We start from the raw sequence: 22,622 nt of genomic DNA on the forward strand, positions 1-22,622 counted from the left end.
TTTCTGTTGTTAATGCCCATCAAACCCAAGTGAGAATAATTTCTGTTCCCAAGTCCACTTGTGCAAGTTCACACGCAAAAAATAGTTTAAAAAAAATAACTCGTTGAGACTCTCGTTTGAGGTGTGCTGGCAGTAACAGCCAAGGCTGACGTTTCCATGGGAAGGGCACCTCTGCTGCGAAGAGAGGTCTGAACACGAGCTCACAAATAACTACACAGAGAAATCAGCGCTACCTGGTTGTTATATTTGCATGTTTGTTCTTTTCCTCCAAGCTAAAAACATAGTGAAAGACAACTTATCAGTGAATGCTTTAAGCCAATACTCAGTGCAGGAATTGCTCTGTAATATAAAGCATGACCTGGAGAAGAAAGGATTCCACATAGGTTAAGCAAGTAGAGACTACGAATTTGTCCCTATTTCTCTGGCTCCACAAATTACCCAAAGTCATGATCATACTTCACTGTAACACTGAAGTGTACTGAAAACCCTTTGGGAGGTATAAAATTAAGAATTCCAGCTTTGATGCGGTCGCCATCACCTCAAGAGATCCCAAATGACAACCAGACAGAAGTTGGCAACATTTTTTTCCTTTTTTTTCTTTTTAATAAAAAAATCACAAAAGCAATTTCCACCAGTGCCCTCTTTCCTGAGCTGAATCACAGTATCTTCAAGGAATACTGCAAGCCCGAAGCGTGTGCTGACAAGCAACTCATTTCCATTCCAGCAAGGAAGAATTATGTAAAACCCAGGAAAACGGTGAACCTCTTTGGTATATAAGAACAGAATAAATTATACCACAAAGCCTGAATAGGAACCATTTCCAAAATGGTAATGTTTAAAATAGCATTATTAGCTAGCCAAACCTTTTGTTGAGAGAATTTCCCTAGAAGCTTCTCCTGCTCTCACCGACATCCCAGATTCACCCCAACACCAGGCAAGGATCTGAAGCGCTAAAAGCTCTTTGCAAGCTTGCCAGCCGCAGTCCTCCTCCTGCCTCCCCAACCCCAAGCCCCGGGATCTCTGCGGGACAGAGCTGGCCAGCGAAGACGCCAGGCAGGGCAGGAAGCAGCGTGATTTGGAAGCGGGTCTCAGAAGAGCGTGGACAGAACAGAGAGGGGAAAGCAGCAGCCGGGCGGTGGCTCCTGAAGGCAGGGCAGTAACCGGGGACCCCAGACCCAGCTCTTCTGCTGCATGGCTTGGAGGGGCCGGCAGTCTGCGGGTGCCAGGAGCTCCCTGTTAACGCATCGGCCGGGGGAAACCTGATTTGCAGCGCGCTGACAGCTTTCCAGCCAGCTGATGTCCCGCAGTCTGACGAGCCCAAAGCGAGGCCTGCTCCCACAAGCTGTCCAAGCACCCAGCCCGGGGCTTGCAGGAGCAGGCTTCAGAGATTAAAGCTGTGCCGTCTGGCTTCTAAGGTCAGGAAGCTCTAAAAGACAGCTACGCCATAGGAACAGCATTCCCACCAGCACGGTTCCAGCGCAGGGGTGGAAGGGCAGAGCTCATTCTCCAGAAGAACCAGTCCGAGTTTCAGTACGATTCAGCTGCTTTAGGCGGGAGGATCATTTCTCGGTAGGATTGCTATAGGCTAAGTTATCCGGAGGATCCCTGAATGTGCGACGAAGGACTCTTATCTCGAGGAGGATGAACGTGCTTCTGATCTCCTAGTTACCTGGAAAGCCGCCAGGCCCTGCAGCCCTCAGCGAGCTTCTAGTGGACGGCCAGGAAATGGGAACAGGCTGCTCGGCGCCAGCACTATGCATAGTTCCTCGACCTACAGCGCCCGGAGCTGGAGGTTTTCTCAACCAGTCCAGTTTTGCCAGCGTTACAGTTCCACTTTGACTCCTTTAATAAAAGGGAGACCCGACGGCACCTTCCTTTTGTATTCCAGGTACTCCTCCCCAAAAAAGTGGATGAGCGTGATCTCCTCTTCCTCTATCCGCTCCCTGAAGAACCGCCAGGACGCCAGCGTGTAGCCCACCACGCAGATGGGATTGCAGAGCAACACCTGCCGACAGACACCAGCGGTTAACACTCCGGCAGCTCCCCGGCTCCCTCAGGGATTATGCTGCCCCCGGTACCGAAGCCAGCTTTCACAGTCAAAAGAAATTGCAGGTTTAAGGTCTAAAAGTTGACAGCTGACAGCCCGAGGTTTCTACCGCATCCAGGGCTGGGGCAGCGTGAAGAAATAGGCAGGTTATGAGGGGAAAGCAGCTGAGGGCGAGGTACGATACCTGTGTTCCAATACTCCAGTAAAACCATCCCACATACGACGGGTGCCGGAACCACCCGTACACCCCGCTCGTCACCAAAGTGTGCGTGTCCGACTTCTCATTCTGAACGATGTGATTGAAGTTGGAGCCAGCTGTGAGCATGGCAGCTTTCCGCAGGCAGTCCCCAAAGATCACCATCAGTAACCCTACGGTACTCAGCCAGGTGATCTGCTTCATTTCTGCAAGCGAAGCAGCAGCCGTCAGCACAGCGCCGAGCAGGGGCGAGGGGCTGGGGAGGGGCAAGTGGGGGCCTCGTGTGCTCCCTGTGCCCCCGACCAGCACCAGGCCCATTGGGGTTTTGGGGTTTTCCCCCAAAAAACACTGGGGGTGTTGGGGCTTTCCCTGTCACAAAGCAAAGAGACGCATAAACCATGGGTTTGGCTCTTTGGCTCAACGTGCTATCACTGCCCAACAAAAAAGGGATCAGCTGCCAGGTCTTTGCTCCCAAAAAGGACCAAACAGGAGCAGCACAGCCTTCAGGGAGGGTTGCTCTGAAGGGAATCAGGCACGGAGGGGAGCCTGGCTTTATAGTGTAAGGCTGAGGGAAAGCAAAGCGGTGCTGGCTGGTTCGAGCCTCGCACAACGCCTGGCTCTCCATGACGCCCCCATGGGCTGTCATGGGGGGAAGGAGGATGCCTTCCTTCACCAAAAAAACGTGGATTTGTAGAACTGTGACAGCTTTTACCGGTGCCATTCATTTCTGAGCCCAAGGAACACACCCATGGGTGGCTCCGCTCCCCCCCAGCCAAGCTGACCTGGCACGAGGAGCTTCTCAAGGGTGAACTCGACCCAGGAGGAGAGCGCGGCCAGGTTGTACTCGAAGCTGTGGTTGAGCAGGAAGGAGTCGAGCGAGAGGCTGCGCGGGTTGTTGATGGCGGTCACCAGGTACTCCGAGTAGTGGAACAGCGACAGCGAGCACATGTACCTGCGGGGCGGGCAGGGCAGCGCCGGCACACGCACCGGGCTGGCTGCACGGCACGCGGTCCCAGAGGGCCCCGACACACCCTGACTGCCCGGTACTGGCCCCGGTACCTGCTGCAGGGCCTGACCCCAACCTGGTGACTGCCCAGGGCCCATCCCAGTGCTGTGCTGCCTCGTCCCAGTGCCATCCCATCCCAGTGCCATCCCAGTACCCACCTCAGTGCCCATTCCTGGTGTCCAGTCCTGGTCCGGTGCCCACCCCCGTGCCTGTTCCCGGTGCCATCCCACCCTGTCCCAGTGCCCACCCCAGTGCTCACCATCCCATCCCAGTGCCCAATCCCAGTGCCTGCTCCCAGTGCCCATCCCAGTGCCACACTGCCCCATCCCAGTGCCATCCCACTCAGGTCCCACCCCAGTGCCCGTTCCCGGTTCCCATTCCCGGTGCCTGCTCCCAGTTCCCATTCCCAGTGCCGTCCCACTCGGGTCCCACCCTGGTGTCTGCTCCCGGTTCCCGTTCCCAGTGCCCCTTCCCGGTTCCTGTCCCTGGTTCCCATCCCCGGTGCCTGTTCCCAGTGCCCGTTCCCAGTGTCCATTACCATTCCCAGTTCCTGTTCCTGGTTCCCTTTCCTGGTTCCCATCTCTGGTGCCGTCCCACCCCGGTGCCCGTTCCCCGTGCCGTCCCAGTTCCCACTCCCGGTTCCCGTCGCCGGTTCCCATCTCCGGTGCCCGTTCCCAGTTCCCACCCCCGTTCCCGTCCCAGTTCCTATTCCCGGTGCCCCCTTACCACCCGAAGTGCCTCCACGCGGACCTCCCGGCGCTCAGCAGCAGCCCGCAGCCGAAGGCGAACCCCAGGAAGCCGGCACGGACGGCGATCTACGAGCAGAGCGCAGGGAGGGCGCTGCCCGGGGGGCTCCCCCCTCACCCCCCTCACCTCCCCCTCACCCCCTCCCCGCCTCCCACCTTGTAGAGCGGCCGCGGGTACAGCAGCAGCAGCGCCCCGTTAACGGCCGCCACGTGCAGGGCGAGCGCCAGGCGGCCCCGCAGGCCGGGCGAGGCGAGCAGGGCGGGCGGGGAGCCCAGCGCCAACGGCAACGCCGCCACCGAGGCGCCGAGCAGGAAGGCGGCCAGGCTGGAGCGCGCCTCACGGCACAGCCGGCCCCGCCGCCACCGCCCCGCCGCCGCCGCCATCTTGGCGGCACCCCCCGCCCCGCCCCGCGTCGCCCTAGCAACGGCGCCGCCTCTCGCGAGACTTCCCCCTCCCTCCTCCCCGCCTCCGCTCCTGCTGTTGCCCAGGGCGACGGAGCAGATCTCGCGAGAGCTCGCTCGGGAGGAGCCAGCGCCCCCCCCCCACACACACACACCCCGGTGGGTGTGGCCTCGCCCCGCCCCGCCTCACCCCCCCCCCCCGTCAGGACCCGCAGTGCTGCGAGTGGGTTTTTTATTGAAAATTGGAAAATAAAAGTTAAAAAATAGCCTCAAGTAGAGCTGGGTGTGGAGCGGGGAGCGGCCCGGGGAGGCCCTCGGGACCTGCCTGCAGCGGGCTGTGCCTGGGCCGCACCGTAACGCACGGCACAGCCCAGCCCATTCTGTCCTATAATGCACGGCCCGTAACGCACAGCTCGGCCTGTGCCATCCCATAATACACAGCCTGTAATGCACAGCCCGTTCTGTCCATAATGCACAGCCCGTAACGCACAGCTCGGCCTGTGCCATCCCATAATACACATCCTGTAATGCACAGCCCGTTCTGTCCATAATGCACAGCCCGTAACGCACAGCTCGGCCTGTGCCATCCCATAATACACAGCCTGTAATGCACAGCCCCTGCTGTCCATAATATACAGCCCATAACACACAGCTCAGCCCATTCTGTCCCATAACGCACGGCTCGGCCCGTTCCATCCCGTAACGCACAGCCCGTAATGCACGGCATGGCCCGTTCTGTCCTGTAACGCACAGCCCATAACGCACAGCCCGGCCCATTCCGTCCCGTGCTGCTCAGTCCCGTTCTGTGCCGTAACGCCCAGTCCATTCTGTCCGGTTACGGCCGTCCCGTCCCGTCCTGTCCCATCCCGGCCCTACGAGGCCGATCCGATGGACCCCGAGAGGAACGTGACGTACCCCGAGGAAGCCGACGGCGAGCTGAGGAGGCTGCTGCTGCTGCCCCGGCCGCCGTCCCCGAGGCCTGGCCGCAGCACCCGGCCCCCGCAGCGCTCGGCGGGCCGCGGGGCGAAGAGCCGTGCCGGGTCCTCGGGGGCCAGCCGCGGCCCGGGGACGGCGAGGGCACCCGGTGGGCCCGGCAGTGCCCGGGGCTCGTGCTGGAGAGCGGCCAGTGGGAAGGTGGCCAGCAGGCTGGACTGGTGTGGCACGGCCACAGGCAGCAGGGCCACCGAGGCCGAGCGCCCCGGGCTCCCGGTGGCTCCTTCCTCGCCACCGAGGCCGCGGAGGTCGGCGAGGTGCAGCCCCTCTCCGGGGACGTGCAGTGGGGAGACCAGGCTGTCGGCAGAGCGGCGCCGGCGGCGGTACGCGAGCTGCTCCTCGGGGCAGGGGACGAAGCCGTGGCGGGGCCGGTCGCGGCGGGGGGCCAGGAGCCGTGCCAGCCCCGCCGCCTCCCCGCCGGCCCCCCAGCGCTGCAGGTAGGCTGCGACCTGGCTGCTGGTCCACAGGTCCGTCTCGTCGTGGGAGAACCGCCGCAGCGGGGGCACCTGCGGGGAGTGCGGTTGGTGCCGGGTGCCACAGCCCTGCTGCCCTGCCCGCGGGCAGCCCCTTACCTGCAGGTACTGCATGCGGTCCCCCGGCTCCGTCCTGGCGGGGCTCACCGGGGGCAGGCCCCGCTCCAGCACCGAGAAGTCCCGCGTGGCGACGGGGTCCAGCGCCAGGACCTCGGCCGCGCAGCCGTACTCGTAGGGGCGGTCGTACACCAGCTCGCCAGCCACGGCGCCCTCCAGGCTGCTTTCTGCCGGGAACGGGTCCACTGTCACTTTGGGCACCCCCTGTCCCCAGCACGCGCCCCCTCCCCGCCACGCACCCCACCTTCGTCCCCGTCGTCGCTGGCCAGGACGGCGCGGCACTTCTCGCAGACGGCGCGCGGGTCGGCACGGTAGCGGTCACAGGCCCAGAGGAAGAGGGGCAGGAGCAGGGACTGCGCCAGCGAGCACCAGATGAGGCACAGCACCATCCAGTCAGAGGAGGCGTCCGAGCGCAGGCTGGCGGCGCTCACCACCTGCGGCACCGGCACGTCACCAGCGGCCCCCCTGCGCGCCCCCGCCCCGTCCCCGCGGCACTCACCAGCACCGGGAAGCCCATCAGGACGTCGTAGATGAGGACGATGACGGTGACCAGGTAGGTGATCTGCAGGGAGGTCTTGATGGGCTCGGAGCCGTCGATGGAGGAGCGCCGCTTGCCCTGGGCGTCCTCCACCACGATGGTGGGCACGTGGAAGCGGTTCTTGCTGGCGTCGGGGCCGCGCCGTCCCCAGAGGGTGTGGAAGAGGGCGATGGCGATGCAGACGGCGCCCACAGCCATGCTGCCCCCGATGAGGAGCAGGAAGCAGACGCCGAAGCCCAGGCCGATCTCCGTCACGACAAAGCGGCAGTCCCTGGCGTAGAAGCGCTCGGTGGTGTCGTGCCACCCCACAGCCGGCAGCGTGGAGAGGATGAAGGAGACCATCCAGATCCCCATCACAGTGTGAACCGCTTGCTTCCTGGTGTTGCTCAGCCTGGGGAGAGGCAGCAGAGCCCCCGACATGCTCAGCACAGAGAGGGGGCTGCGTGCCAGGGCTCTCTCCCCCTCCCCAGGTGCTGGCACAGCCACTGAAGCGTGCCAGGGGATGGGGCACGGGGCAGGCAAAGCCTCGGTACCTGTAGTTGACGGGCCAGCGGACCATCCACATGCGGTGGTAGGAGAGGGAGGTGACGGAGAAGCAGGTGACCAGCGTGAGGGTGTAGAAGGTGGAGACGAAGACCTTGCAGAGGCCCTCGTTCCACTCGTAGCCTGAGCGCCGCCGCCGGAGCTGCACCACGGCGTACGTGGTGATGGGGATGGCGGTGTTGAGGATGTGGGTGCCCGCCAGGGAGCAGAGCAGGAACTCCAGCGGCTTCCACTTCTTCTGCTTGGCGCTGATGCTGAGGATGCCCCAGGCGTTGGCGAGCAGCGAGACCCCGGCGCACGCCAGCCAGGCTACCGCATTGCCGGGCAGCCGCTGCTCATCGCGCATGGTGGAGGGACGCGGCACCATCGGCGAGGCGCCACGGGGCCGCAGCCGCAGGCATCTAGGGCACACATCAGGCCATCGAGGCTGGTTCTGGGCACCGCCGAGCCCAGCACCTGCAAGCGAGCGCAGGCTGTCAGCACCCCACGGGTGCCCCGTGGTGCCACCGCGTCCCCGCGCACGCTCGCCCGAGGGTCGTTCCCCACCGACGATGAGCCTGAGGGGCTCCGGCACGGGCACGGTAGCGGGTGGAGAGGAGGCAGCGCAGTCTCGCAGCTATAATTAGACTCCTCGGGAAGAAGCAGCAGGCTGGCAGCCACGGCGCTGCCGACACAACCTCCTCGCCCCCGGAGCGGGAAGCTGCCCGCAGCCCCGTGCCGTGCCAGCCGGAGAGATGCTCGGGGGGTCAGGGACCCCTCCTGCGGGGTCTGCCCACGGGGCACAGCCCCGCACAGCACCCACGAGCCGCATCGCACGGCTGCCAAACGCCGGGAGCTATTCTGGGCTTCCCAATAAAAGACAAGGATTTTCTTTCTTAAAAATAACTACAGGAAAAACAGCCTCCGGAGCCTGCTGTGCTGCCGAGGGAAGCCCACGGCCCACGCCGACGGTGCCCTGGGGAAGCTCCCGGACACCCCACGGATGCGGGGAGCTTCCCCGGGGCTGCGGCCACGCGGGCTGCGCAGGGGCTGCTCCTCCACGAGAGACAAATCCCGCGTGGGGCTGCCCCCGGGGGCGCTGCACGGCCCCGGGGGGGGCAGAGAGAAGGGGGAAAAAGGAGGCAGAGGAGGGGGAAAGCACCCGCTCTTATGTAACCCCGGCCCTCCGCATCCCCCCGCCGCGCGTCTCGGGAGGTGCCGGGCTGCGGGGGAGGCGGCACGGAGCGCCCCGGGGGGCTCGGCGACCCCCGCCGTGCCGGAACCCCCCGCGGACGCCCCGTCCTCGGCGGCTGCCCCACGGCACCAACCCCGCGCTCGCCCCCGCCGCCCCGGCGGGTCCCCGGGAGCTCCGGAGCCGGGAGGCGCCGTCGGGCAGAGCCGGAGCTGCCTCCCCGGGGGCTGCCCGAGGGGCACCGGCGCCGCTCCCCCCCCATCCCCCGGCCCCGGTCCCGGTCCCGGCTCCCGCAGCCCCTCGCCCGCCCGGTACCGGAGCGGATCCCCGCGCTCCCCGGTGCTCCTCCAGCGCACGGCGCCCCCGGTTGCCCGACGGCGGGGGCAGCCCGGCGGCAGAAGGACGCCGCCGGTGCCGGTGCCGCCCTTCCCGTACCTGCCCGGTTCCGCCCGGTTCCTCCCGGTTCCCCCCCCGGTTGCGGGGCTGCCTCCCGCACCGAGCCGCGCCGAGCCGCACCGAGCCGTGCGCCCAGCCGGGGCCGCGCCGGGCGGCACAGCGCATGTCTCGGCACCGCCCGCCGCGCCGGCACGGGCACGGGCACGGGAGCGGACCCCGGCCCCCGCCCCCCCGAGCATCCCCGGCAGCGCCCCCGGGACCGCGGGGACAACGCGGGGACAGCCGCGGTGCTGGGCGCGGCGACGGGGACAGCGGCTTCGTCCCTTCATCATCCCTTTGTCCCCCCCGGTCCCCTCCCCGGGGGCTGCAGCCCCCCGCCCGGTTTTGCCCCCGGACACCCCCGCCCCGTCCCCACACCCCCCTTGGATTGGGGACACGCTGGGGAGCCAGCCCGGGGGTCTGCCACCCCCCCAGGGCAGAGGCTGGGGGGCTACGAGCCCCCCCGAGGATTACAGGGAATGGGGAAATGTCAGCAGGGAGCAGAACGCCCGCGGCAGCTCGGAGCCAGGGTTGGGAATAAGCTCTTAAGCCAGCCGTGCCGCTGCTTCAGGAAAAAAGTGACACCCCCTTTATTCCAGTCAGAGCTGACAGACTTTATTCATGTCACAGAATTCCTCAAATAACTTAGATGCGCACGGAGATACTACCTAGGGCTGTCAATGGAAAGGGGCTGAGACATTCAATACAATACTCGGTCGCTTTTATAGGCGCAAGTATCATAAATAAGCTTTGGTGTACATTTTTAGGACATACTGGAAGTTTAACACAGCTTCACAAAGACTCGGGGCCTCGTGCGTCCCTTGTGCTGCCACGTGCGTGCGCGCCGCCGCGGTGGGGGCAGGAGCTGGGGATTAAACCCCAAAACCGGGGCTCTGGGGCTCGCTGACAAACCCATGCAAATGCTCCCGAGAGCCAGGCGGATCCCGGAGGCTTTCTGGAGCATTTAAGCCGTTTAATACACAGGGTGAGGGCGGTAAATCCAGCAGCAGCTCGCTGCTGGCATGGCTGCGGCGCACCCAGAACACCGGCTCTGCTCCAGCCCGCTCCTGCGGCACGGCACGGCACGGCACGGCACGGCACGGCGCGGTGGCAGCGCACGAGGCCCCGCACACGTAACACAACACGAATGGGGACGGGGAGGTTTGGCCGAGTGAATACTTGAGCAGCACACGGTCGCCGGCGGCTCTCCTGCGAGCGCTTTGGTCCGGGTCGGAGATCAGTGCTGGGCAGCCTGCTGCATCTGCGCCTGTCTCTTGGCTTTTGTTTGGAGGTATCTCCCCTTCCCTTCCTCAAAGCGCCTCTTCTCGTCCTCGGTTTCCGTCTGGCAGTAAGCGAAAGAAAGCAAAGCCATGAACATTAGCTTAATGAGGAGCTGAACGGGCAGATCTGATGCGTGGGCAAGTTTACACGGACTTTGTTCAATCGATAAGTTCAGTTCCCTTCCAGCTGTCGGCGGCGCCCACAGCACCGGCCGTGGGAGGTGCCGGATGGAGCCTGGCCACGTCCTGGGCACCGCCGGCTGCTCCCGCTGCCCACGATGGGACAGCACCCTCACCTCACGGCCCCTCGCGGTGACACTTCCACATTGTCCCATGTCCCTTGCACCATGTTCTATCCCCTCTGCCCCAAGCTTGGCCAGCCGTAGCCCCTGGATGCCCCATGGATGAGGGAGCTCCTTTCCCAGCCAAGGGACGCTCCAGCACCCGGCGAGGACTCAGGGTCACAGCAAGGCAGCCCCAAAATCGCACCCCTCACCCCCAGCACTGCACCATGTTAAGCTCCCAGAAGCTGCGTCCCCAAGCTCCTGGCCCCGTGCTGCCGCTCACTCCCAGCCCTGCAGCCATGTGCCCCATGTGGGGGGCTCCAAGCAGCCCCCAGCCCGCCAGCCACTGAGCCCCCAGCATGGATGCCCTTCGGGTTAGCTCGCAGCAGAGAGAAAAAAGAAATGCCATCGCTGCACACAGCGCGGCTCCCTCTGAGAGCTCGTTAAAGATGCATTACTCTAAGCTCCACTGGGACAATAGAGATTAATAATTAAATTACTGCCAGCAAGAAGATGCAACTCTGCTCTGCCTGGACTGCCTGCTCGGACAGGCAACGCAATCACAGCTGAAAACTTGGCTCACCCTGATGTCAAAGCCCTACAGAAAAGCAGCCCCTGGCTCCCTGCATGGCAGCGGTGCCACACCACGGGCTGCCCGTGACCACGGTGCCGTGGCTGCCCCGGTTCAGCGACCTCTTTAATTCAGAGAATCACCCAGAGGAACCCAGCACGAGCATAACGGAGCTGGCAGCACCCCCGTTAGGGATGAGCACAACCTCGTCTGGCACCCAGGCTCCCCACGGCTCAGCTCCTGCCTGCGAGGGAGGACACCAGGAGCCCCGCGCTGCTGCGGTGCCACCAAACCCCACCAGGACATATTCACAGCAACAGATTAATAGCTCGCAGCACATTCCATTCCAGTAACACGCGTTCCCTAAATTATTCAGAAATTTAAAAAAAGATCTCCCGAGTTCAACTTCGGCTGGGGCTGGAGCCAGAAGCAGCGCACGGGTTGGACGCGAGCGTTCGGATACGAGTGCCTGGTGGGAAACCTGCCGGGCAGCGGGCCAGATCCTGCCCTCCAGCACCGCCAGCCCCGCGGCAGCACTCGCACCGTGGTGGTGGAGCCGTGGGGCTGCCGGCCTGGCCAGCGCCGTGCGGGGTCTGAGCCAGCCCCAGCCCGCGGGAGGCACCGCGCCGCCTGCTGCAGGAAGCGGGGATGGAAAACGGCTCCGAGGAGCGCAGCTTGGATGGCTAATGTATAATTAGCCCACAAAATACTCCAAAATGTCACAGAGCGCAGAACAGAAGGAGATCTACTCAGCATGAAATATTAATCAAGAAACAACTCCCTGCCATCAGCGCTGCGTCAGCTCAGCGCCGCCGGCATCCAGGAGCCGGGAGCGGGAGGAGGGCGGCGGGGCCGGGGGCTGCGGGCACCCATTGGGTCACCGCGGGGAGGGAGGAAGCCATGAAGCTCCAGCGACAGATTTTCCTCATGTTGTGAGAAAGGAAAAACAAACCTCTGTGCTGGCAGTTTTCAACCATAAGAAATTAAAAAAATAAATAAACAAAACCAACCCCGAAGCCTGGCTTGGCGAGGCTCATTTATGCTCATGTTTTTCTGCTGAACAATTCAGAGGAAGAGGTTTTGTTGGACAACAAAGCCCTGAGGGCATCACATGAAAAGCCCAACTATGTGAAATATTCAGCGTTTAATAAACAGGAAGCCTGAAACCTCCCCTGCTTGCAGCAAAGAGCAGAATATTTGTGTTCAGAAGCCCGAGCAGCATCGGGCTGGGTGCGCACCGAGCGAGCCCTTACCAGCAGCTGGGGGACAGGCAGGGGCTTCCCCTCCTTGCTCAGGGACACGTAGGTGAAGAACGCGCTGACGGCACGGTATCGCTCCTGCGGCTCATCCACAAAAGGGTCGGCATCCACAAAGACTTCGATTTCCATGGACTTATTGCTCGTGAAGGTCATGCGCCCCGAGATGGTGATAACACTGCCTGCAGAGAGCGGAGGGGTGGCTCACCCACGAGGGCACCGCGGCCACACCTGCGAGCAGAAAGCTCGCCACGTGCAGGCAGGACCCACGGGACCCTGAGTGTGCCCACGGGGCACCCTCGATGCCCCTGGCAGGGCTCGGCCCCAGGCTGCAGCCACCAGCGTTACCCACAGGGCAGGGGCTGCCCCAGCGACGCTCCTCGCGCACCAGCACCACTCAGTTTCGGGCACCCTAGGTTAATTCGATGCCCAAAACCATGTCCCAGGTACCAGGTGCCTCCTGCCCCGGGTCTCCTCTCTGCATCAGCACAGGGGATGCTGCAGATTTCTGCTCTTTTGTGCTTTACCAGGACCCATGGGCAGCTGAGCGCCGCACGAGGCTCACCAGGACGGCGTTCCCCTGCGGCGTGCGGCTGGCAGAGGCACCGCTGCCTGCACCCCCACACCCCCCTGACCTTTCTTGATCTTCTCGTGGAAGTTGATGGCATCCACGGAGGCGGTGACGATGTTGGTCTTGCAGTGGCGAGCGGCCACGATCCCGGCGACCTCGTCCATCAGCTTCATGGTGACCCCTGCGGGAGGAAGGCAGAGCCGTGGCTCCCTGGCGCGGTGCCGATGGCCACCAGCACCAGCCCAGGGCTGAGAATTGGAGAGCTGGAGCGTTTATTTTGGAGCTTAAAGACTACAAAGCCCAGAAGGCTTCCTCTGAGAAGCCTGTCTGTTCCCGCTAAGCAAAGGGATCTTTTCCCCTGGCTGCACAGCCCCGTGCCTCCTGCACGCCCAGCTCGCTGGTGCACGGCTCAGGACCCCCGTCCTGCCCAGGCAGCTCGCCCCTCGCCAGGCCCCCCCTCACTGCACCCAGCAGAGCTGCCAGCCCCGAGGAAATTACTCCCACAAATTGCAGTAATTTCTACACTCGGTATTTATAATTTGAGATTTGCAATGTGAAAGATGGCAACAAAATTGTAGGATTTACGGTCTGACTGTGTCAGTTCCCTGGGCTTTTTTTAAAACAGAGCCAGAGCCCTCTCCGAACACGAGTCCCAACATCTGGTGGCAGAGATATTTCTGAATTCAAAACTGCCTGTGGATCTTGAAAGCAGCGGCAGCGCGTTGACTGGGTTTGAAGGTTCTATTTTTAACAGCGTTTCCTTAATATATATATAAAAATAGTAGCCACCCCTCCTGAAGGCGGGCGAGGGGCGATGCCCTGGCCCCCGGTGCAGCCACGAGCCCCACGTGCCTCCACCGACCTGGATGGCAGCAGCCCCAAGGGGATCGGGGCGTTGCCATGGCAACCACCCATTTTTTTTGGCCACCAGGCTGGTGCCAGATCCTGGGGAGGAGGCGGCGTTTGCTCGTTCCGGACCCCCCCAGGCCGTGTCACTGCGGGTTTGCCCCCCACGCCGCGTGTTTTTATTTTCCAGCAGCGCTCTGATGGCACCCTCACGTTTCCTGCCACGAGCACCGAGGATGGTGAGGGATGGCCGGGAGCTGTCCCCACTGCCACGGGCACGCAGCAGGGGGGGAAACCCATCAGAAACCTGCATCCCCCCGCAGCGCTGCCACCGCCGGCCGTCCCCGCGCTGCCACTGCGAACAGCCCGGCTGCTCGGGATGCCTGATGAGCACAAAAAAAAGAGAAATATTGTGCACTCGTGATAAGATTTAAGTGTTTTTGAGCAGGTGCCTGAGCACGGTGCAGGAGCCTGGAGCTGTGTCCCCACGGCAGACATCGTTCCGCAGCCCTGGTGGGATTTTTCCAGGGTCCTGTGATTCGCACTGGGATCAAAATAGCGGCGCTGGCACCACGCTCTATTCTTACCGCATCTGTTGCCTTGTGCTAATTAGGCCTCACAGCTGCTAATTATACCTTGAAGTTTGGTGGCATCTCAGCTCTGTTCTTTGGAAGGGGAGACAAACACGTCCCCGTGCCTGGGCTGTCAGAGCCACAGGTGCCGCGGGTGCTTCCCCGCATGGTGCCATGGCCCGTGCCCCGTTGCTGGTCTGCCTGCTCTGTCTTTGCCTTCTCGGGGCACCGCTGAACCGGGTACGACTGCATCCACCTGCTGCAGGTGCTGGAGCCACGAGGTTCAGCAGGGGGCTGCAGGGACCCCCTGGGGCCAGCCCTGGGGTTTGCTCCCTGCCAGCCCCCAAAGCCTCCGGTGGGCCCCGGGGACTCACCAGCTGCTGGCAAGGGAGCAGCACAAGTTTTCCACCTGAAAAGATTCACGTGGCCAAAAGCCTGTGCAGTCTGCACTTGCTCCATTTTTGCTAAGATGCTGTGTTTTGGTTTTTTTTTCCGTTTAAAAAAAGAAGTTTCACATGCTCACCCTGTGCTGAAGATCACCGCATCCGTAACCAGCTCCGATAAAAAACGCTGCTTCAGGTGCGGTAACCCATTACTGCTGCGCTGAAAGCCCTGCTCGTTTCGTTCCAGACACACGCAGACAGTCCTTTGTAGGTAATGAGAAAATTGCTCTCCCCAATTATCCTCACCCTGTTACTCCATTTACCATTCTCCACGCTCCCAGGGGCTCGTTCCCGGCTCTCTGAGCTTACCACGCGCGGTGCCATTAGGCACTGCTTCGGGATCGCAAGCACAAAAACGCTAAAAATGAAGTAAATGGTGCATTATAATTGTCACCAAACACAGGATCCAGGTATCAGCTGCACAACACACACGGCTAAAACGATGTGCAGAGGGGCACCTGGCGGCGCTGCTGCAGCCCAGGAGGCGCAGCGCTTCACTCCTGGCAGCGAGGGTGCTTCACCTGCTGCAGCGCTTGCTTACACCCCCCAAAAAAAAAAAACAACAACAATTTGGCATGCTGCTGCTCTTCAAATCCGGCCATACGGTGTGTTTGCTGTGGGCAGGAGGCCGGGTGCCTCAACCCCACCAGCTGTGGGGTTGGGGCGGCGCTGAGCGGACTCCCTGGGATGCGCCCACCTCCCGCTCCCCGCGGCGCTCACTCACCTCCGTGGACGAAGCCGAGCAGCGTGCAGTCCGACGGGCCCACCAGGTGGATCAGGCTGGACTGGCTGTAGCCCACGGTGTGCGGCTCTGCTCGCAGAGAGAGACACGGAGGGGTTAGCGTGGTGCGGCGGGTGCCTGCCAGCCCACCCGTGGCAGCGTCCCATGCGCCCTGGGGACGGTGCTGCGCCAGCTGCTGCAAACTGAAACGCTCCCAGGTCGGAACAAAACTCCTACACCGGTCCCGAGAAGCCCTGAAAGCACAGGGTACTGAAAGTGTGATGAACGGCCACCTCCCTGCTCTTTGCCTACCAATTTTATTCAAGCTCTGTTTTTTCTTTGAAATGTCAGCAGGAGCCTGAAAGCAAACTGGAGCGCACTGAACGCAAGGGGTACCCGCAAGGTTTTCCAAACCTGCCCTGTTCACCCCTCTGCGTTTGGCACCATCTCAGGGGACCACACTTTGTGCTCAGCTTCAACATCTCTGCTCCCACCCCCCCAGGTAGCAGCACCTATTCCTGTACAGCAGCACAGATGCTCCTGCCACCCACCGTGCCCCCAGCCTTACCTTTTGTCTGTCTGTCTGTGAGCAGGGAGAGCAAAGGAAAAAAGGCATTTAAGCAACTCTCATCATTCATTACCACGGAGGTGACCCAGTTCAGTCCCCACGCATCCGTGTGCAGCCAGGCACATTTGGCATTCCCAGAAGCTGACACCCTGACCCCACGGCACTAAGGGTGTGGGTATCTGAGTTCTGTGAGAAACGCTTTTGGGGTCCCTGGTAGCTGCAGCATCACCAAGCCAGGATGAGGGCCTGAGCCGTGGCTCCTGCAGCTCTCTGAGCACACGCAGGCAGCAGAGCAGAGCTGGTTCTGTGAACGCGAGCTCCAGAAGCCCGGCTGCAGCTGCCTGCCCTAGTTTTGTGCCCAAGCTCATCCCTCTGCCTCCCTGCTGGACCACAGGGCCTGGAAGAGCTGCAAACGCCCAAAGAACTCCTCCTCCTTGGGCATACCAGCAGCAGGAAACTCAGGAAGATAAAAGATGCTTTCCACCTTCCTTTAGCCAAGGGAGACCTCACAGAAAGAATGGAGACACCCGAGACAGGCGCTGCCAGCAGGGGCTGCGTTACCTGGGTTGATCACCGGCATGATCACGTCGCCGTTCCTTTGCTTGGTTTCCAGCCGATCCAGCTTCTGCTCCTCGTAGCGCTTCCTCCCCTCGTCCTCCTGCTCCTTCCGCGCATACTGGAAGGAAAAGCACACTCGGAGCACCCCCTGGCCATGGGCAGCAGCCGGGTGCCCGTTAGCAGTCCCGGGCGCCCCCCAGCCCTGCTCACACCAGGGACACCCGTGCTGGCGCCCAGCCCTACCTGGATGGGGGGCACCTCGACCACCTTGTTCACGTTCTTCAGGGCCAGCGGCACGTACCACAGCGTCGCCTTGTTCGTCACCTTCTTGGCCCCTGGCAGAGGGAGGGCAGCGTGAGCGTGGTGGCGGCCCTGGGCACACGGCGCTGCCGGCGTGGCACACCCCGGCAAAAACACCCCGAGCAGCCCAGCCAGTAACCATGGCAACCACCAGGAAAGGGCTTTTGTCAGCTCCGAGCCAGCCGCGTGCGCTAAATTATTCCGATTTTTGGTCGAAACTCATCAGCCGCACCACAACAGGCCTGAGGAGCTGTGCTGCCCCTCCCCAGCGCGCTGCCTGGTGCCCGTGGGTGCCCTGTGTCCCCGCAGCTCTTGGACAGGAGGCTCACACCCATGGGTGCCGGAGGAGCCCCCCCGGTGCCCCCCGCCCAGCCGTTCCGGGAAGCCGCGCTCTTTGCCCCGTGCTGCTTCTCAGAACCGGCGATCTAAAACAGGGAGGTGGGAAACGAAAGAGAAAGCAGACACCATTCGGCGACTTCTGGCTGCTGGTTGTGGTTCGGTTCCTCCATTTCCTCCTCGGGATTTAGGAGAAGGAGCCTGAACCAGCTCCAGGGAGAGCCAGGGCTGGAGAGACCGCGCACGATGCTGGAAGCTCGTGTCCTCCCCGGCACTCCAGGGGTAGCAAGGTGGCAAAATGAGAGGAAAGGCTCCCGCAGAAAGCTGCTCGCCTTCAGCAAGCTAGGAGCACGAGTCAGCACGTCTGCAGCCCTCAGCAACAACCCCCGCGGAGCTGAAGCCCTGAGCTGAGCAGAGAGCTCTCGTCTGGGGCAGAGAAAGAAGAGCAGAGCTGTGTGCCCCAGCCCGATGCGATAAGGGAGGAGACACAGCGGTATCAGCAAGGGCTCTTTGCTCATAGCACGTGTTTCTCCAAAGCTTTGAGGGCCAGGAGGTGTTCCCAGCCCTGGTGGCCCTGCACAGCTGATGCAGGAGCCTGGGGTTTGCCACCACGGCTGCGCTCGTACCGGCAGCAGACCCACGGCCAGCAGTGGGCAGCTGGAGAAGGGGATCCGAAGCGGGACTGCTTTCCCCCCACGCCCAGAGACAGCACCACGAGACCTCCTTGAAAGAAAAACCGAGGTCCTAAAAAAGCAGAGGCTGCACCAAAACACAATGGGGCATCTCAATGCAGACCCTCTTCATCCAGGAGGGAGCACAGACCCAGCACGCGCTCCAGCGGCCACCACGCATGGCCAGGGGTCCCCGCGGTGCCCTGCGTGCTGCATCGGGACCGAGCTGCGGTCCCACAGCTTCTGCCAGCAGCAGGGCCTGCAGAAACACCCGGTGATATCCGCAGCACGCAGCGATGCTCGCAGCCAGCACAGCCCCCTAGTGTCACGGCCGCCGCTCCCGGTACGCTGCGGCACCAACCTGCCGCCTGCCGGGCACCGGCTGCTCCTCGCAGCATCCCCCGGGCACCAGCACCACCAGCACCACGGTCCCGGGGCCAATTGCTGCATGTCCCTGCCATGCTCACCGAGCCACACGTAGCGAGGAGCTCGGCTGCACTGGGGCACCCCCAGCCCATGGCACAGCCGCGCACGGGGCAGACCCCGACACCGCTATATGGGGACGGCTCTGGTCCCCATACGGAGCGAAGCAGAGGGTCACCTGGAGCCGTTTACCTGTTAAAATGTTCTCGGACATGACGTTGACCTGGACTTCCACCGAGTGCTTGGAGGTGTAGGTGATCTCGGCGCTGACGTTGGCCACCTCGCCGATGCACATGGGGGAGAGGAAGTCCGTCCGCTCCACGCGCGCCAGCGCGGCCACGCAGGGCTCCTGGGGGCACGGAGCAGCGGGGTCAGAGCCCCCGGGGGGGAAGGAAGATGAGGAAGAGGAGGAGGACGGAGCACACCCTGCTCCATCGCAGGACCCCACGGGTAGGGGCTCAGCACCTGCTGCACCCCCCCAAAACGCTTCCCCTTCCGCGATGGCGCGAGCAGCGCGCGCCTTCCTCCGGCTGCACCGCAGCAGGAAAGGGGGCACCCCCCGAGCCTGGGGGTGCAGCCACGGCTTACGGGGGGCACCCAGGCACCCCCCGCCGGCACCCCCTACCCTCCCCATCCCCGCTCACCCCGGTGCCGGAGTTGCAGTGCCGGGTGCTGATGATGGCCCCCGCCTCCTCGATCATCTTCAGCACGGTGCCGCCGTGCACGTTCCCGGCCACGTTGGCGTCGTCGGGACGCATGATCCTGCGGAGGCACCGCTCAGCCGCGGGGGGGTCCGGCCCGACGCCCCCCCCCATGTCCTCCCGGTGCCCCCCACCCGCCATGCCCGGTGCCCCCCGGATGCCCCCGACGGCTGCACGTGGCGCCCGCTTCCTGCCCGTTTCCTTGGAAACCTCCCGGTACCGGCAGCGGGGCGCGGCCTCCGGAGGGTGGGGGGGGGCTGTGCTCGGACCGCCCCCCCCCATCAGCCCCGCCCGGCCCCCCCCAAACCCCGCCCGGCCCCGGTCCTGCCCCTTGCAGCGCCCCGAGGGCGGCCCAAGGGCACCGGCACCGGGCGGGGCGGCGGCACCGGGATAAAAAAAACAAAAAAACGGACGGCACCGGGCGACCCCCGGGATGTGGGGGGGTCGCGGCCGTTACCTGGAGACCTGGATGGTGGCCGGGCCCGGGCCCGGTGCGCCCCGCTCCGCCATAGCGGCCCCGGTGCCCGCCAGCAACGGCGCTGCAGCGGCGGCGGCGGCGGCGCGGAACGGAACCGGCACCGCCCCGCACAGCACAACCCGCTCCGCCCCGGCCCTGCGCAGGGGGCGGAGACACCGGGGGGGGCGGGGCGGGGACGGCACCGGGATGGCACCGGGATGGCACCGGCACCGGCACCGGGACCGGCACCGGCACCGGGACCCGGCGGCGCCCAGGGCGCATCCCCCGGTGCCGGCAGCCCCGCCGCCGGTGCGCCCCCCCGCACGCCTCTCCCAGCACCGGAGGCTCCCGGTGCACCTGCCCCACCCGGTGCTTTACCCGCCGGGGGGAGGCCCCGGGGCACCCCCGAGCCGCTCCCCCGGTGCCCCCGGCCGAGCCGTGCCCGGTTGTGCCCCGAGCATACCCGGGGGGCTCGTTCCCCTCCAAGCCTCCGTTCCCTAAAAGCACCGTCCCCGGTACGGCACCCAGCCCGGAGCTGGGGGAGCCCCACAGCCAGCACCGGGTGCCCGGCACCCAGGTGGGCTCCGGGACCCCTCTGCCCTGCGGGAGCCACGGGAACACCGCGCCACAGAGGCTGGCAGCGGGCAGAGGCTCCCTGACACCAGCCTGGGCCACCGGAGCCAGCTGGGCAGCGAGATCCCGGCCACCCGGGAGCTTGGCACTCACACAGCCCCGGCTCCCCCCAGCCGTGCTGTGCACACCCAGGGCCCACGAGCGAACCGTGGGGTGCCCAGCACCGGGCAGACACGTGTGGGGCTGGGTCACGACTCCCTGCCGACACCCGCTCCTTTCCCACGCTCGCGTGGAGCTTCCCTGCCAGCCCCGGGGGCCGCGGGCAGCGCCCGGGACCCTGGAAGTGCTGAGCGAAACTGCTTCGTCACCCGGAGCCCCCGTGGGCGGCGGAGCCGCTGCGGCGTGCCCGGGCAGCTCTCATGGCCCTGCCACGGCTCCACGGTGAGCAGCCCACGGTGTCCCCGCTCCAGGAGCCACCCGGACAAGCCCTGGCTGCAGGCACGGGCGGGATGGTGGCCCCACAGCTCTGCCGTGGGGCTGCGCTCTGCCCCGAGGTGCTGCAGCCCCACTGCTGCCTCCCCCTGCTCAGCTGCCCACCCCAGGAGGTTCAGGGAGGTCGCAGCCTCGGGGCCTGTGCAGACACCTGCTGGCACCTGCCCGAGCAGGAGGACACCCCGTTGGGCTGCCCGCAGCCCCATCCCTCTCCTTCCCCATCCCTCGTGGTTCCCAGTGCTCGAGGAAGCCTCGTGCCCAGCTTGCTGGGAACTGCTGGGAGCAACGGGACAGAGCGGCTGGAGAACACAGTGGGGATGCGGCACCTCCCCTGTGGGTTCCCCCGAGACCCCAAGGTGGACGCAGCTTCCCCGGCGCCCAAAATCCGCGGCCAGGAGCTGGCAGGGCCACCGCGTGCCCACGTGCGAGGCTGGGGACAGGCCCAGGCCTGATGCAGGAGCAGGGTGCGAGCGCTGCCAGGCCGTTGCGTCAAGGTGCCCGTGCCGCAGCTTGCCTGGGTAATTACCGGGGGGCCGTGGCTGCAGCCGGACCACGCTGGCTGCCGTTTCACCGCTCCCGGGGGGAGGCCTGGGCAGGTGGTGCAGGCAGGAGGGACGTGGACCGAGCCGGGGTACAGCTGGGGGCCAGCCGGGCTCCCCTCGGCGCACCCCGGGCAGCAGAGCGCAGCTTTGGCAAAAGGTTTATTTGTACAAAGGGGGTCCCTGGGGTCTGTACAAATAAATAGGGCTATGTACAGCGATGCACCGGGGGGGGGCTACCAGGGCCGCCAGAGCGGGGTGGTGGGTGGCGGCGGGGTGGCCTTGGGGCAGGTGGCAGGCGGCAGCTCCGGGAGGTGGCGGCGGGTGGTGGGTGGCGGCGGGGGGGGCAGCAGGGTGCCCAGGCGGGCCAGGCAGGCGCGGTACCCGGCACGGAAACTCTCGGAGGGCTCTGCAGAGAGGTGGCCGTCAGTGGGAGGCCGGGCGGGTGGGGGACCAGGGGGTTGGTGGGGGGGGTCCGGGGGGGCTCACCTGGTGCCGAGGGCGCAGCCGGCACCTCCTTGAGGAATTGCACGGTCATCTCCAGGATGTCTGCCTTCTCCAGCTTGGAGCAGCGGGAGCTCTGTGGGGCCGGTGGGTCAGCGGTGGGCACCGGCACCGGGCACTGGAGGGAGGGGGCACCGGCACCGGGCAAGGGACACGAGCTGGGGGGGGCAGGGTTGGGGCGAGAAGAAGCGGGGGGGGTGGAGAGGGAGGGCAGGGCCGGGGGCTGCGGGCAGGGGTCGGGGCTGCGCCGAGGGGGCGGGCGGGCAGGGAAGGGGGGAGCGGGCAGCGCCGGGGACCGGGAAGGGGCTCGACGGGACGGAGCGGCGGGGGCGGGCCGGGAGGGGGGGGGGGCCGGGGCCGGGGCACTCACGTCCTTGCCGACGAGCGGCAGGATGAGCGCCTTGAGCTGGTTGAGGCTCTCGTTGATGCGGGCGCGGCGGCGCTTCTCCAGCAGGGGCTTGAGGGTCTGCGGGGAGAAGGGGGCGGTGAGGGCGGCCCGGCCTCCGCGGGACCCCCCGGGGGGGGGCGGCCGCTCACCTTGCGCATCTCGGCGGCGGGGCGGCGCGGGGGCCTCGGTGGAGGGGAGCCCGTCGGGGACATCGCGCTCCGGAGCTCCGCCGCCGCCAACGCCGCCTTTATGGGGCCGTCGGGCCGCCCCGCCTCCCTCCCCGGCACTGCGCCGTCGGGGCAGGGCGGGCGGGCACGGAGAGGCTGGAAGGGAGGGCAGGGAGGGGAGGGGAGGGCAGGGCAGGAGGGAGGCCGGGCAGGGGGGGACGGAGGCAGGGGGGGAGGCCGGGAGGCAGGGGGGGAGGCCGGGAGGCAGGGGGGGGAGGCCCGGCCTCGCCGCTGTCCGCGGTGCTGGAGGCGCCCCCGCCGCTGTTCGCGGTGCTGAAGGAGCGGGGGGGGCGTCAGAGCCTGCCCCCGGTACCGGTCGTCGGTGCCCGAAGGCGCAGCCCCGCGGTGCCGGTGCCGCCAGGGCTGCGGGCGGCGGGGGGGCGGCGGAGGCACAGCGGGACCCTCACCTGCGGCTGCCGCAGGACCGGGGGCGCAGAAGGGGTGGGGGGCACCCTGCCGGCACCCCGCGCCCCTCGCCGCCTCCTTTCTGCAGCGGCTCCCGGCACAGCCCCGGATCTTATCGGAAAGTGAATTTCTCGTCCTGAAGGCTCGAAAACGGGGCCGAAACGCGGCTCCCAAAGCTGCCGAGAGACACAGCGGCTGCCCACGCCCGCGGCACCCCCTGCGCCGGGGGGGGCACAGCCCCGGCACCGCCCGCCCCCGGCCCCGTGCCC

At 65.0% G+C, this 22,622-nt stretch overlaps 4 protein-coding genes across 8 annotated transcripts; all 4 read right to left on the reverse strand.

Moving 5' to 3' along the window:
* Positions 1-223: 223 nt before the first annotated feature.
* Positions 224-4,417, reverse strand: ICMT (isoprenylcysteine carboxyl methyltransferase). Its single transcript, XM_027443413.3, has 5 exons — positions 4,152-4,417; positions 3,976-4,064; positions 3,026-3,195; positions 2,232-2,449; positions 224-2,005 (listed from the first exon to the last, which is right to left on the reverse strand). The coding sequence occupies exons 1-5, from the start codon at positions 4,377-4,379 to the stop codon at positions 1,823-1,825; spliced, it is 888 nt and encodes a 295-aa protein (XP_027299214.1). The 5' UTR covers positions 4,380-4,417; the 3' UTR covers positions 224-1,822.
* A 198-nt stretch (positions 4,418-4,615) lies between these two features.
* GPR153 (G protein-coupled receptor 153) lies at positions 4,616-8,819 on the reverse strand. Of its 4 annotated transcripts, none has more exons than XM_027443377.3 (6): positions 8,668-8,819; positions 7,052-7,517; positions 6,480-6,909; positions 6,225-6,414; positions 5,963-6,147; positions 4,616-5,896 (listed from the first exon to the last, which is right to left on the reverse strand). In XM_027443377.3, exons 2-6 carry the CDS (start codon positions 7,426-7,428, stop codon positions 5,270-5,272), a joined length of 1,809 nt encoding a protein of 602 aa, XP_027299178.1. In that variant the 5' UTR covers positions 7,429-7,517; positions 8,668-8,819; the 3' UTR covers positions 4,616-5,269. The 4 variants fall into 4 exon arrangements, with proteins under 4 accessions (XP_027299178.1, XP_071883021.1, XP_071883020.1 ...); XM_072026920.1 differs by having other exon boundaries at positions 6,225-6,333; positions 7,052-7,462; positions 8,668-8,803; XM_072026919.1 differs by having other exon boundaries at positions 7,052-7,462; positions 8,668-8,802.
* A 437-nt stretch (positions 8,820-9,256) lies between these two features.
* On the reverse strand, positions 9,257-19,384 carry ACOT7 (acyl-CoA thioesterase 7). Of its 2 annotated transcripts, XM_072026847.1 has the most exons (10): positions 19,226-19,384; positions 18,712-18,829; positions 18,260-18,416; positions 16,581-16,672; positions 16,341-16,455; positions 15,780-15,794; positions 15,215-15,301; positions 12,694-12,810; positions 12,056-12,240; positions 9,257-10,009 (listed from the first exon to the last, which is right to left on the reverse strand). In XM_072026847.1, the coding sequence occupies exons 1-10, from the start codon at positions 19,276-19,278 to the stop codon at positions 9,905-9,907; spliced, it is 1,044 nt and encodes a 347-aa protein (XP_071882948.1). In that variant the 5' UTR covers positions 19,279-19,384; the 3' UTR covers positions 9,257-9,904. The 2 variants fall into 2 exon arrangements, with proteins under 2 accessions (XP_071882948.1, XP_027299210.3); XM_027443409.3 differs by lacking the exon at positions 15,780-15,794.
* Positions 19,385-20,462: 1,078 nt separating this feature from the next.
* On the reverse strand, positions 20,463-22,022 carry HES2 (hes family bHLH transcription factor 2). Its single transcript, XM_027443421.3, has 4 exons — positions 21,871-22,022; positions 21,704-21,799; positions 21,319-21,409; positions 20,463-21,238 (listed from the first exon to the last, which is right to left on the reverse strand). Exons 1-4 carry the CDS (start codon positions 21,931-21,933, stop codon positions 21,066-21,068), a joined length of 423 nt encoding a protein of 140 aa, XP_027299222.3. The 5' UTR covers positions 21,934-22,022; the 3' UTR covers positions 20,463-21,065.
* Between the last annotated feature and the right edge of the window lie 600 nt (positions 22,023-22,622).

The sequence above is a fragment of the Anas platyrhynchos genome, chromosome 22, assembly GCF_047663525.1.
Source record: "Anas platyrhynchos isolate ZD024472 breed Pekin duck chromosome 22, IASCAAS_PekinDuck_T2T, whole genome shotgun sequence".
Classification (NCBI taxonomy): domain Eukaryota; kingdom Metazoa; phylum Chordata; class Aves; order Anseriformes; family Anatidae; genus Anas; species Anas platyrhynchos.

Coding starts and splice junctions, on each gene's coding strand:
- HES2 (XM_027443421.3), bottom strand. CDS start 21,933: ATGTCCCCGACGGGCTCCCCTCCACCGAGGCCCCCGCGCCGCCCCGCC. Junction 21,410..21,703: donor TGCCGCTCGTCGGCAAGGAC/GTGAGTGCCCCG, acceptor CCGGCCCCACAG/AGCTCCCGCTGCTCCAAGCT. Junction 21,239..21,318: donor GGCTGCGCCCTCGGCACCAG/GTGAGCCCCCCC, acceptor ACCTCTCTGCAG/AGCCCTCCGAGAGTTTCCGT.
- ICMT (XM_027443413.3), bottom strand. CDS start 4,379: ATGGCGGCGGCGGCGGGGCGGTGGCGGCGGGGCCGGCTGTGCCGTGAG. Junction 3,196..3,975: donor GCGTGGAGGCACTTCGGGTG/GTAAGGGGGCAC, acceptor CCCGCCCCGCAG/GTACATGTGCTCGCTGTCGC. Junction 2,006..2,231: donor ACTGGAGTATTGGAACACAG/GTATCGTACCTC, acceptor GTCTGTCGGCAG/GTGTTGCTCTGCAATCCCAT.
- ACOT7 (XM_072026847.1), bottom strand. CDS start 19,278: ATGGCGGAGCGGGGCGCACCGGGCCCGGGCCCGGCCACCATCCAGGTC. Junction 12,811..15,214: donor GCTCGGCTTCGTCCACGGAG/GTGAGTGAGCGC, acceptor TTCCTCCCGCAG/GGGTCACCATGAAGCTGATG. Junction 10,010..12,055: donor TGCCTGTCCCCCAGCTGCTG/GTAAGGGCTCGC, acceptor GCTTACTGCCAG/ACGGAAACCGAGGACGAGAA.
- GPR153 (XM_027443377.3), bottom strand. CDS start 7,428: ATGGTGCCGCGTCCCTCCACCATGCGCGATGAGCAGCGGCTGCCCGGC. Junction 6,415..6,479: donor TGATGGGCTTCCCGGTGCTG/GTGAGTGCCGCG, acceptor CCGGTGCCGCAG/GTGGTGAGCGCCGCCAGCCT. Junction 6,148..6,224: donor CAGCGACGACGGGGACGAAG/GTGGGGTGCGTG, acceptor CGTTCCCGGCAG/AAAGCAGCCTGGAGGGCGCC.